At 33.0% G+C, this 14,737-nt stretch overlaps 1 protein-coding gene across 3 annotated transcripts; it reads right to left on the minus strand.

Annotated features, from left to right (window-relative positions):
* Positions 1-12,454: 12,454 nt before the first annotated feature.
* Positions 12,455-14,445, minus strand: LOC107943561 (60S ribosomal protein L10a-3). Of its 3 annotated transcripts, XM_016877320.2 has the most exons (6): positions 14,352-14,445; positions 14,186-14,230; positions 13,416-13,635; positions 13,075-13,240; positions 12,759-12,964; positions 12,455-12,671 (listed from the first exon to the last, which is right to left on the minus strand). In XM_016877320.2, exons 2-6 carry the CDS (start codon positions 14,188-14,190, stop codon positions 12,618-12,620), a joined length of 651 nt encoding a protein of 216 aa, XP_016732809.1. In that variant the 5' UTR covers positions 14,191-14,230; positions 14,352-14,445; the 3' UTR covers positions 12,455-12,617. The 3 variants fall into 3 exon arrangements, with proteins under 3 accessions (XP_016732809.1, XP_016732808.1, XP_040949344.1); XM_016877319.2 differs by having other exon boundaries at positions 14,186-14,359; XM_041093410.1 differs by lacking the exons at positions 14,186-14,230; positions 14,352-14,445 and adding an exon at positions 14,231-14,257.
* Positions 14,446-14,737: the final 292 nt, after the last annotated feature.

Below are 14,737 nucleotides of genomic sequence, written 5' to 3' on the forward strand. Positions count from 1 at the left end.
GATCTTGGTAACTTTGCATCTGACAACAAACATCTGACTCTCTCAATCAATGTTCGGTTCATTCTTTCAGCTAACCCATTTAACTGTGGAGTCTTTGGTGGTGTTCTCTGATGTCTGATTCCCTGTCGCAGACAATACTCATGAAACGACCCTGTGTACTCGCCACCATTATCAGTACGAATGCACTTCAACTTCTTCCCAGTTTCCCTTTCAACTGATGCTTGAAACTGTTTAAACACCTCAAAGACTTGATTTTTAGACTTCAAAGTGTAAACCCATAGCTTTCTTGAACAATCATCAATGAAAGTCACAAAGTAAAGTGCACCACCATGTGATCTTACTTTTATCGGACCACAAACATTTGAATGGACCAACTCTAGCAACTCTGATTTCCTATGAGGAGGATGGCTTCTAAATGAAACTCTTTTCTGCTTTCCTGCTAGACAATGAGCACAATTCTTCAGTGTAGCATTCTTTAAACCTGAAAGTTGATTCTTCTTCGCTAAACAGTTAAGCCCCTTCTCACTCATGTGACTGAGTCGTTTATGCCACAACTCAGTTGAGTTGTCATTCAGTGTCACATTCACCGTCTCTCGAGAAGTCAAAGCTTGCATCAAGTACAAATTTGAGCTCTTCTTTCCTCGAGCCACAACCAAGGAGCCTTTAGTCAGCTTCCACTGCCCTTCACTGAAGGTGTTACAGAATCCCTCATCATCAAGCTTTCCTGCAGAAATCAAATTCAAACGGACATCCGGTGCATGTCTGACATCCTTGAGAGTTAACTTTGTTCCATTGTTACTTACCAAGCTAACATCTCCCATACCAATAACCGAAACCAAACCATCATTACCCATCTTCAATACCCCAAAATCACCAGGAGTATAAGATGTGAAGAATTCCTTCCTCGACGTGACATGAAGTGATGCACCAGTATCAATCACCCAACTAGTCTCGTCGCATGCTAGGTTGACCAAATTCTGATCACAAATAACTAACAAATCTTCACGAGTAACAGTAGCAACACGCTCGGACTTTTCATCGTCATTCCGGTCGTGTTTATCACCACCACCTTTGTTCTCTTTCTTCCACTTGAAGCAATATTTCTTGATATGACCTTTCTTACCACAATGATGACACTCAAGATTCTTGTATCTCGATCTTGACTTGCTTCGGCTTTTATCTCTACCCTTTCCATCTTTGTCTCTGTTTCTCCCCCTGTTCTCGATAACCAACACCTCGGACTGTGATGTAGAACCCTGAGATCTTCTTCTAACCTCTTCATTCAACACACCACTCTTAGCCAAATCCAAAGTAATAATACCCTGTGGGGCAGAATTAATGAGTGAGACTCGAAAGGTCTCCCAAGAGTCTGGTAGAGTAGCAAGCAACCAAAGTCCTAAAATCTCGTCATCAAATTTGACACCCATACCAAGCAACTGATTCATCATACTCTGAAATTCACTAACATGGTCAGCTATAGACATTCCTTCTTTATATTTCAGCGCCATCATTTTCTTCAGCAAAAATAACTTGTTATTGCCCGACCTCGAAGCATACAAGCTTTCAAGCTTCTCCCACAATGTTCGAGCATGTGTCTCCTGATCAATGTGATTGTAAACATTTTCTTCAACAAATTGCCGAATAAAGCCACACACTTGTTGATGCTCAAATTCCCATTCTTCATCACTTTTCGAATCGGGTTTTTGAGTAGTAAAGACCGGAAGATGCAAAGCCTTCACAAACAACAAGTCCTTCATTTTATTCCGCCAAAGTTGATAATTTGTGCCATTCAACATAATCATCTTGCTCGTATTAATTTCTATAATTATCTGACACAATAACCAAGCTCTGATACCAGTTTGTTGGGAAGAAACCGAACAACCGAAACAAAGCGAAAGCACAACCGGTGTTCTTTCTCTCCTTATAACTCCTGTAAAAATTATGGCAAGCACAATAGCACAAGATATGTTCTCTAGCAACCTTAATCAACCACAAATCAACTAATGCAACCACAACAAAAATAAATAGAGACACCGATATTTTTACGTGGAAAACCCCTCTAAATTAAGGGTAAAAACCACGGGACTTTAGAGTCCGATAAAGAGCTCCACTATCATCAAATGTTCAACTACAAGATCACAATATCAAGCCTACAACAAGCATTCAACTCCGACAAGGCTAACAACATGTAATCTTTAGCAAAAGAGAGAAAAATGAGAGAACATCACCAAAAACGTAGCTGCTGAAAAATGGGTATTTCCGACGCTACAAGACTCGGATGAAAAATCCGACCGTACAAAGTCAAGAACACCTTATCACCTAGCTGCTGTCCAAAAATCAGCTCAATCGAACCACGGATGGACCTTCGATCGAAGAGTTGATCACTGCTGCACCAAGCTTGAAAATCTGATTTTTTTTCTATTCTCTTTCTCTCTATTTTTTCTTTAGCTCTCTACAGAAAAATTTCTGCCCACTCCCGTTAATAAGCCAAAAAATTGGCTTTTGACAAAAAACAAAAGAAAAAGGAAGGCAAAACATTTGTGCCAGAAAATATGGGTTTCCCACATAGTGGGACCCATACCCAACACTATTTTCGATGGATATCCTTAGGGAAACAATTTAGCTTGCAAACCAACCTATGGAGACTTTGAGGAATCCTGTGGCTAAGTAAAGACATGAAGGCTAACTTTGACTTCTTGAATGAATACAAATATGGGTTGACATACAGGTTCAACTCAAGAATCAAGATCACTATCTGAATCGGAAATCGATTTTTTTTCTAGCCTTTTTTACAATCATATGCTGTAGGTATAAGGTTTATAAATTTATTAGGATAGAGCATGTTGAAAGGACACAATTTGATTATGGCGTATTCACTTTTCCGCATTATGGAACAGATTTATAATTTTTGAGCAATGTGAAACCTCTATGAAGAAACTTTTGTCACAGTATCAATGTAAAATTTATGTAAATATTGGTTTCGAACAAAGTAAGATTCTAATTTCATGCATTCTAATAATTCCATAATCCGACATTTGATTCAACATTATAGTCTATTCAAGACTGTTACAGGCTCGACCTGCCAAATTTTTACTATAATCAGTTAATCACTAGTATAAATAAAAACACAAACAGAAAAACAAATAGACAACAAATTTGCAAAAGCAAGGAATGCTTGTCGAGACCCACACAACACCATGCATCGTGAAAATGAGTAGAGATGTTTAAACAGTCGGATTCAATTAATACTCAAATTGAATAGATATTAATCGAATTAAATGAAATCATAAAAGTTTTAACTGTTAATTAAGCTGAAATTTTTTTTGACCAAAATAATTTCGGTTAATTTGAGCCGTAAACCGAATTAACCGAATTTTTTACATTTTTTTTGTTTTGTTCAAATAAGTTTGAAATAAGAAAAAAAAATATCATTTCAATATTATTTTTCTTTGCTTTTAATTCAAATAAGAAAGCAAAAATAACTCAATAGCAACACTAATTTTGAGTTTGACTTTTAAGGCTTCTTTCTTTTGCTCTTTTTTTTTTAGTTTAAAAATATAAAATATATTATGATTTTAATCTCATTATAATAATTTGTATAAGTTCAATCCGTTTTAAGCGCATTCTTTAATTTTTATATTTTGAGCTTATATAATATATCAGACCTATCTAATATATTGGGTCTATAATATTTTATTATTAATAATTTTGGTTAATCGGTTAATTCGATTAATTATCTAGTTTCGAATTTAATTAACCGTTGATCAAAATTTTAAAAAAATCTTAACCGATCCCCAACCAAATTAAATTTAACGGTTGATTGATTAATTGAAATAATTTGGTTCGTCAATTAATTCGGTAAAAACCAAATTATGCGCGATCCCCAACCAAATTAAATTTAACGGTTGATTGATTAATTGAAATAATTTGGTTCGTCAATTAATTCGGTAAAAACCAAATTATGCGCACCCCTAGCTAAGCAAAGATATGCACAACATAAATAACACTTCTAGTAGCTAAAAATAAAAGTGTAGCTATAGAGAGTAAACCTTATTATACGCAACCTGGTAAACCGAGTCATTCCACCAAACATCTAAAGTACATGAACCTTTTAATAATGTGAATCAAGCAAATACAAGTAGATAAAATAACTCATAAAAAGTGACGTGTTAGCTCCAACCCGAAGACGCCAATTGTCCATAAGAATTATGTCCGCCTCTATAATTAACATTTAGGTTCATGTCTCCATAAAAAATGTGACCGCTTATCTACCGGAAACCATAGTAAAAACATATGAGTTCTTCTTTCTCAACAAAGAACCTTTACTTCAATCTTTATGATCTTTGATAGTTCTTATGGCTTTCAAGAAATTCCATGCTATTTGCATGCACGCAAGACAACAAGGTCAGTCAAGCTAGCTTACCTTTCTTATGAAACTCCACCTAGCTCAAGGACACCAACAATATATAGGATAACTAGATTGAATCTTGCATTCACTACAATGGTGATTTAAGATAGGTACAACCATTCTTTCACTGATCCAAACGAAAAACACTTTCAGTCAAATCTCTGCCTTTAACTCACTACCATTTTCCTAGATTCAGTTATCTTTCCACTCTATTCTTTTTTATTAATTAAACAGTTTCAGAGTCAACTAAATTGCCTGATGATGACGGTATTATAACTATGTATTTAATCAATTCTTTGGTAGCACAAAACAATGGAAACTAATCATGTCTTCGAAAGCTCAAACCCGTTAAAAGGAAAGACAAAACTTGTCTTATGTCCGATGAATGCCCTGAAAGAAAGAAACTACTAGTTTTATTTGCTTTCTTCAATTGATCCAATATAAAATGGAATTGTCAAATTGGGATAAACTGTCCTTATTGCATATTAATATCAGGATTCCAAACCCTATAGAAGATATTTCATCATGTCAATTTAACTACGAAACCAAGGAGTAATTTCTTCCCATTCCATTTAGAACCTGTTTTTTTAGATCGGTAGTAACAGAAATAGGAATACGGTTCATATCATGTAAAAAATCCAATTATGTGAGGAAATACGCATGCTCAACGCAGCATAAATTAAGTTCAGGAAACAATGTCCCCACCTGGTTGTTCGAACTAAAACGATATTAGCGCACAGGACTGCTCTATATAGAGTCAAGTATGGTGCTTTAGTGCCATATGGTATATCTATCTGGACCATTATAAACATGCCATACTTGGCACAATAGACTTTGGTGCGATATGGTATAGCTATCTTCACCATTATAACCCTGCCATATTTGGCACAAAAGACGGATACACATACAGCAAAAGTTACCTAATAGACACAGGATATAATTCATGAAAAATTTTCCTAATAAACATGCCATACTTGGCACAAAAGACAGATACACATACTTGGAAAAGATATTTGATATTAAGACTTTTTATCATCAGCTCCTTTACAAGGACGAAGTTTCAATGCCAAAAATAATTGCCTTTTTTAACTTTAAAGATAGACACAGACAGGAATAGCTGGTTTCAAACGCCCTATATATATGATGTTGTGCTACACTTGTATCATCAAAGTTCCACTACTTTGGCATTACAATGGCCATTTTCTTCCTATCGTACTGATACTAGTTCCTCAAGTCAGTAACAAAATGATAGAGGGTAGGTATTATGCAATCCCAAGAAATTGCAATGCTTTGCTCCTAGCAATGGCCTCGCATATCGGATCAGTGATTTACCAGATAAACTTACCAGTCCAATCACACCATGGTGAGCAATGAGTGTAACTGATGAAGGTGATGTTTATGTCATTGGGGAGATGAGTCCATCGTTACAGTTTCCAATGGTCTCAGGATTGCCTGATGCTGGAAAGAAGGACTAGGAAAAAGAGGAGAAAAACATGGATGAGGGATAAATTTCCTTCGCAATCCTACTAGTTGTGTTCGCTTCCTCTCTCTATAAAGACTGAAAATGTCCACATAGGTTACCATGCCACCATGAAATTGCTTCCTGATTGGATTGATCAACTGTGAGTACAGTGTCACTATGAAATTGTCCATTCTCTTGTAGTTTTTCATGTCCTCGATTAAATACAAACTAAGAAGCTATGCGTTCTATCAGCAAAATAAATTCTACAATAAACAAACATTTATCTGTAAATTAGCAAGAAATTCAGATAAATTAGTCAGAAAAGAGAGAGAGAAAATTATGTTAACAAAGGAAGTCATCAAATACACAGAACCATTTAGCAAAGTACATTCAAATATTTCTCATTTTGTAAAACAGGGTAAAATTATGGTAAGCAAAAAAGAGAAAGGAAAATAAAAGCAAGTAGATTTTTTAAATTTGTTTGATAAATATTTTTCTTTATGCTTATTGATATTTTTATCACGTCAGATTTCAGCCATCAATTTCATAAGCAAGACTCTAAGCTTTTCCTACTTGTTCATGATTGAGGCAGTCCATGTGAATTTAACATGGAAGCTTAATTTCACTCAAAGTCCAACAAATCAAGCAACGTAATGTTCCATAGTCACATCAAGATATGTGAAAAAGTAAATTTTTATCAAAACTAAACTCATCTGAGAACCCAAAACGAGCAAATCTAAGAACAGCATTCATATTTCACCTTTGCTACAAAATTTGAACAATGCCGACCAAAGGGTAAAAGGTCCAAATTGTCAGCAAAATAAAAAATGGAAAAATACTTATTTAAATGGACAATTTTGCTTTCAAATCACCTATGGAGACTTTGAGGAATTCTGTGGCCAAGTAAAGATAAAGGCTAAATGTAATTTCTTGAATTTGACCAAATACGGATTATCATACAAATTCAAGAATCAAAATCATTGATCTTGAAATGGTAATTGATTTATTTATTTTTCCTTAGCTTTTTGTCTACAATTCTGTGTTGTAGGTATAAAGGTTTATAAATATAATTGAAGAGCATGTACAAAGACAAAAATTGATGGAGAAAAGGTGGATTTCACTCTTCCACATTACGGATTACACTATAAAATTTGTGCACCAAATGTTTAAGAGTATTGGTTTCAAACGAAGGTTTACTTTCTAGCATTCTAATAATTTCATAGTCCAAAATTTGATTCAACCATATAGCCACTATAGTAATGAAAGTGTTATTACAAATGGTAAATTTGATAGTACATAAACCGGTTATATCACCAATCAATTCACTAATTACTTAAAGCACGTGAATTTTTTTATTATGTAAATTAAACAAGTACACGTGGATTGAATAATTTATGGAAAGTGATGTGTTGATCTTAATCTAGAGATGCTAATTGTCGATAAACGTTACGACTGATTCTATAAAAAAAATTTAGGCTAACGTGGCCGCTTATTTACCGAAAACCATACTACAGTAGCACGAGTTCTCTATCTTGACAAACAGCCTCTACTTCAACCCTTATGATGATAACTCTTCAAGCTTTCAATAATTTCCGTGCGCATAAGAGATCAATCAAATAAGGGGTCTGTCATAGGCAAACAAGAAATAGTGCTATGATTAAGTATTATACTTGATCCAATAAGGTCAGTCAAGCAAACTTATTTTCTTATGAAACTCCGCCTCTCTTACTAAAGTATACCAACAACATACTAGAGAATTAGACTGAATCTTGCTTTCACTACAATGGTGCCTCAAGATAGCCATAACCATTCTCCTTCTCTGATCTAACTTCTCTTTCAAAGAAGAAAAATACATTACACTCAAATCTCTGCATTTAACTCACCATTAGTTTTTTAGCATCGGTTGTCTTTAGCTATATGATATTTGTTCAAGCCTAATTTGATTCAATATATGGATTTAAAATTTTATTCAAGTATACTCATATTTATATATGGCCGGTAAAGATCAACTCATATTATTATTATTTTTTTAAAATATAATTATTTTTATTTAATATTTAATAATTATATATATATCTTTTATTACTATTATATATTTTTCTTTTATTAAAATTTTAAATATAAAAAATTAATATATTTTTAAATATTTAAATTCTAGTGTATATTTTTTTTAGTTTTTCATAGGATATAAATTATATAGTATGTAAAATAAATGAAAAATAATATATCATAGACATGAAAATGTGGTGAGCTTGCTTGACGCATATTTTAAATGGTTTTTTTTTTTGTCTAAATCCATTTTTGATCCTTCTTTTTTTAACTCTTTCAAATTTCAGGTAAACTTTCGAGTTTTAACAGCTTTTAGCCCTTAAACAAATCTAGATAAACTCAAATAAAAAAAATTCAAATGATGTGAAGTGAAATTAGCACATAGAAATGTTCACGATAACTCAAGTTGGTTTATACCAGCTATTTGTCATATATTTTTATGTCATGCTTAAATATTTTAACTATGTCTAGTAAAAAAGTATATAATTAAATGTGATAGCAATGCCTATATTTTGAATATAGTTTGTATATATGATTTTCGTGTCATATGGCAAAGTTTATAGTGGTCCAGATAGACATATCATATGGCACCAAACGTATACATACATTCCATACTAAGGGTGAGTTTGGATGGACGGTACGTTTACCTACGGTTAGTGTAAAAATAGCGGTGGTGGTGAGATTAGATACTGTAGCGATATTGTAGCGTGAGACAAAAAATAAGCTAAACGCACCGCACCGCACCCAATCGCCCATCCAAACCCACCTTAAGAATATTCAATTCTACCACTATCACAAACATGCCATATGTGGCATAAAATATAGGCATACAATAAAAGTTGCCTAATAGATGCATCTTACCATCCATGGTTGTCCTTATCTTTAGAGTAGAAAAATGGAGTTTTTTTGGTAATAATATATGTATTTTACGTATGATTTCTTTCCATGTAAGGATGCACATTGTGTTCTTGTGAGAATAAAATATTTGGAAATAAATCTGGCATACTTGACACAAAAGGACATACAGCAAAAGTTGCCTAATAGACGCACCTACCATTCATGGTTGTCTCTATCTTTTTGGTAAAAAATGCAACCTTTTTGCCTAATAGGCCACTCAAATTTTTAGAAAATTGTAATTAGGCCCCGTAAAATTTTTGAAAAATTCTTACTATTATTTTTTTTTGAAAAATTTCATTAAACTCTCTTAAAGTTTTTTAAAATTTTCATTATTCTCATTAAAAATTATAATTAGACCCTTAATTTTATTTTTGAATCTTTTACAAGAGCTCACAAAATTTAATCCCTAAAATCCGTCACTGCCTATAAATATGATGTTTTGCAACTCTCAGTGTACCAAAGCCCATTCCTTTGACATGACAATGCCATTTTCTTCCTGTCATACTAAGACTAGTTCTTCAAGTCAACAAAATGATTGAGTGCATGTGTTGTGGAACCCTAAATAGTGCATTGCTCCAAGCAATGACATCATATATCGGATCAGTGATTTACCAGATGTACTTATCATTCCAATCTCTTTCATGATGCTATGATGAAGTCAGTGGCGGCGATGTTTGCATCATCAGGGAAATGAGTCCATTGTTAGAATTTCCAATAATCTCATAATTACCTGATGCTGGAAAAGAAGGTCAAGGAAATGGAGAAAGTCGCGGAAGAGGTGAATGCCTTTTCTTCTTTTTCTATATCTATTTCAAGCCTTCTTCAACAGAGCCTAAAACTTGCCGCAGAAGTTACAGTACCACCATGAAATTGATTCCTGATTGGATTGATCAACTATCAGTATAGCTTCTCCTTAAAATTTTAACTTCTGGCTTTAACGTTGTATCATCCATTCCTTAAAAATCTAACTGTTAATTGTTGGGAATGAGGTTAAGATGGTATATTTATTCAATGTAACTCAAAAGTACTTTAACCAAGCAAAGAAGCTTGGGCTAAACCAACCTACGTTGAACATATTAAGACTTTATTGATATTTGACATATCAAGGTCTATCTTATTGTCTTGTTACCATTTTGTTTAAGAACCTGAAAAATACAGTTCAAAACTTGTAGATCATAATGATATGCCGATAAGAAGATTCATACTATGCTAACTTGTTAAAAATGCTATCCAAAAGGTTGATCCAACAAAAAGTAAGTAAATAGGTGTAATCACATATGACAAAGTGAACAAGTTAAACTTGATCCAGAAAAGGAGAAAGAGGTCTTCTGATCAGGTTCCTTGATGTCAAATTGCTCAATTCCTTTCCATCTTATCCAACAAAGTAAAATATAGAAGCACAATGCTCTTTGTATAATAATAGCACATTACAATTGGCACTAGACAAGAAATTTCTTTTTCCCAAAAATAAGGAAACAACGATGTTTATCAATGTAAAGACGAATCAAATATAATATGTAACTAGATGGTCAGGATTCATATGTTAAGATACTTTTTCTTTCAGGGTTTTGAGTTATGGCAAAAGATGGAAGCCCATGCACCAAGTAATCAAGTTTCTGCAGTATCAGAGATGGCAAAAATCCCATTGTCCAACATTTGATTCAACAATATAGTCTATTTAGAGCAGTTTAAATAAAAAAAATAAAATGTGAGAACAAATAGACAACCAAGCCTGCCAGAGCATGGGTAATCTCGTCAAGACCCACGAAACAAAATGCATCATGGCAATGAGCCCTAGGCAAAGATAAGCATTGCCCAAATAACACCTATAGTTTGCCAGTATAATACTAAAAATGTAATTACAAAGAGCAAACTTGTTCACCCAATCAGTTCACCAATTACCTAAAGTGTGAACCTTTTTACTATGTAAACTAAGCAAGTATACATGGGGGTGTGTAAAAAAATTTTAAACCAAAGTTAACCGATTCGAAAAATCAAAAATTTCTCGGTGTAATTGGTTTTTATTTTTCTATTTATTTGATTTATTCAGTCGATTTTTTATTTTGACATTTTAAACCGAATAAACCAATTAAAACCATAACCCATGAGACCATAAACCCATGATTCGTTTATATACTCAACTCTAAATTTAAACTTTAAATCCAAATACCTGTTAAAAATTAAGAATTTTTAAAGCTCAAACCCATTAAAATTTAAAACCCAATACTCATTAATATTTAAAACCCGAATTGGTAATTTAATTTTTTTACAATATTCATTTTGATTTTTGATAATTTAATATATAAAAAAATCCAAAATTATACATACTCGTTAAGAATAGTAGAAGACATGAAAATTGTATATATAGCATGTAAAAAAACAAATATTTTTTGAGTTAATTAAAATTTGTTTGATTTAATTTTGAATAATTTTATAATAAATTTGAAATAAAAAATTAAAACTAATACGGTATACTAAATTGAAGAACGAATATAATTATCTAAAAAAAATTAAAGGAAAAAAAATTATAAGTACCTCAATTATGTTATGAATATTTTATTATTAAGTAAATGTCCATCAAAAACAAGATAAGTTTGATGAAATTTAGAACTCTCATTTAATTAGAAGTAGAGTTTATTTCCTTTCTACTTCTTATATCTTGCCCTCCCAATTTCTATGTTATTTTACTTTCTTTGATATTTATTTCATAATAAATTAGAATTGTTTTCCAACTCAGAAAAAAAAAATCTAAAAACTGAGAAGCCAAATAAAAATTTTCAATTCGATTATTTGGTTTTGCTCTCTAGGCAAATTCGACTTATTCTGTTCACATAGATAATTCGACTTATGCAATTTTTGGTATAAAAAAACCAAATCAACTGAATGTCCACCCCGTTAAGTATACATGAATAGAATAATACATGAAAGACATGTTAACATGTTGACATTCTTGTGGATCACCAAATGTATTGTAGAATTTGATAATGACTTTAAAAGGAACAAAGTAGACATTTGGCTTTTATTCACCAAGTTCGAGTTTTCAGAAGTGAATTCTGACCACCAATGGTTGACCACAAAGCTAAGAATGTAGATAAATAGTACTTCTACAAAATAACTTGGAAGTACTTTAACCAAGCAAAGAAGCTTCGGCTAAAACAACCTACGTTGAACGTATTAAGACTCCAGTGAGGTTTTGACATATCAAGGTTCTATCCTACTGTCTCAGTACAAATAAATGAGCGACACCAACTTTTTAAGAACCAGAAAAAACACAATTCAAAACTTCAAATTCATAAAGATATCGGCAAGTACTCAGAAAATTCATGAAAAAGTGGGTAAATATGCTTATATGAAAATTTGTAGTATGCAAACTTGTAAACAAATTTATGATTAAAAACAGAAATAAACCAGGCACGCAAAGGTTGTTATAAAATTTTGACACAGTAGGTTTCATTTTACGCTCTTACTAAAAAGCTCACACCAAAACCGAGGCCAGTATAATTCCAGGATTTCTACCACTCCCACATAGTGACAATCACCAGTAAAAATCCATAAGCCCAACAAGGACGCCAATTGCCAACCATTTGTTAAGGGAAATTTTCGTGTGGATTAAGCAAATAATGTAAAACCAAAGTTGATAAGCAAATCAAAATTCCAATGTCTCGTATTCATAACATTTCTAGGGAACAACAGAACAAAACATAAACTTGAACAAGTAAAAGAGAAGAAAAAAACTGATTTTAGTATTAAATCCCCACTACTACTTTCAGTCCGTACATAACAGAAGGTAAACATATAAACTCAAAAGATCCTGTTTGAAGGACCCATTGTGCTCTTCAAGTAGAGGCACCTCACCTGCAATTAAGACACAATCAGCATCGTGAAAATTATCGCAAAACCACATATTTATGCTCTATCAAAAGCAAATATAAGAAGACTTACATTTTGCCAATTTTTCTTCAACAAGGAAACAAGGAAATTGACGCTCATTTGCACATTTTGGAAGATCTGCTTCTCCTCCATTGCAACATTCCCAACAGCAACTCCCATGCATAGAACCTTCTTCAGCTGGAACTTAACCATTGCCTTTGTCTCATTCACCTTCGACTCTAGTGATTCCTGGTGAGTGACAAGGGTTGGGAATTTACCTGTGTGTGACAACAGCAAGATAAAAAAAATTCATGTCAGAACAGATAAATGCAAAATGCACATATTCAGGAGGGCAATCCAAAAACAGATGCTCTTATATAGCACTAGCCTGCTTTGTTGAGACCAGGACCCAGAAGACGTGGGATTTGCTTGATGACAGATTCAGAAGCCAAAAAGGCATGATACTTCTTCGCAAGCTTCTTCACCAATTTCTTATTCTTGTTCAGTTTCTTCAATGCTTCCACATCCATATAATCCAAACCTATCTTCTCTGCCTGCAGTACACATTAAACCATTTAAGTTGGCCCTTTTTGACCAGAGTCCAAACAATACATTCCATCGGATTTTAAAGGATTTATACTGTACATGTTATACCTGAGTCAAGACATAAACTTCTTTTATAGGAAATGTAAACAATCAAAGTTTCACATAAGAAAGCTGCAAAATCACCTCTTCAACGTGTTGAGCATCTCCAAGCATGCAAATCTTCATCTTGGGGCGAGGAATATGTGGCAGCTTCACAGATCCACTGAATCGCTTGTCTTTTTGAGGATCATAGTTTTTCAGACCAATCTGGAGTTCAATGGTCTCAGTAAATTTGCGCTGTTTCTCCTTTGACTGAGTTACAATGGTTGATATAGCTTCTCTAAGCGCATCACTCTGAAGCTTACTGTAAATAAGATATCCAAAACCTTTCAGGAAAGAAAACCATAAACCACCTCACAAACTTCATAAGTTTGCATAACGAAGGGTTAATCATGGCACCATAAACAATTCAAAATCACAAAATGAACAGCCCGAAACAATGCATAGTTCAAGCAAATAATTCTCAGAATGGTTCCCCTGGCACTGATGACAATCCAAATTCACAACTTAAAATTCACAATCTAATCAACGAGACAAAACATTGAATGCTAACTAAAAGTGAACACTAAGAATACCTAACGAAAACGCTATTTCAAAATATTTCAAAGGTTAAAGTACCTAACAGATTATCCTATAAAACACAAATGAAAGAAGGAACCAACTCTTCTAATTCGAGTCCAGTAAATCAATCATCAATAGCAAAATTAAAATGACCTCAACTCTGAATCAACAACTGATTATTTCACCGATGAAAGCACCCAACATATTATCCGATAAAATACAAATAACGAAAGGGTCCAAACTCTCCTAATTCGATTCCATAAATCAATAATCAATAGCAAAATATACATCACCTCATCTTTGAATCTTTGTTCTTTCCACAAACAATAAAATTTTACCTGCGAAACAAGGTTACAAAGTCATCAAAAACTTAAAGAAGTCATAAAATGAAATTAGATCTGCGATGAAATGGGCGTTATAGTAAAAGAGGGTTTAGACAGAGGGGGAGTGAGTAGCTACCGCCAACAAGAGATGAGAAAAACCCTAGCCAGATTTTCTAGGCTTTGGAGAAAACATATAGGCGGGTCAGTCGAAATAGTAAAACTAATCTTGGGCCACTGGCAGTCTAGCCCAATTTCCTTGAATTATGAATACAGCCCAGTTTAGTACTAGATTGGTTCAGCCCAAAAAACTTAAAGATTTGTTTGTTTATTATTATTATTATTATCTAATTTTAATTTAATTTTAACATGAAATTTTAAAAATTAATCATCATATTTTAAAAAAAAGTATTTTTTAAATTTCGTAATTTATCTGTTATATTTTTATTTTCAAATACCTTTAAAAATATTTTTATTTTTAAATTTAGTTTCATAAAATTTGATGTGTTATTTAATGGTTAAATT

Source organism: Gossypium hirsutum, chromosome D05, assembly GCF_007990345.1.
Source record: "Gossypium hirsutum isolate 1008001.06 chromosome D05, Gossypium_hirsutum_v2.1, whole genome shotgun sequence".
Lineage (NCBI taxonomy): Eukaryota > Viridiplantae > Streptophyta > Magnoliopsida > Malvales > Malvaceae > Gossypium > Gossypium hirsutum.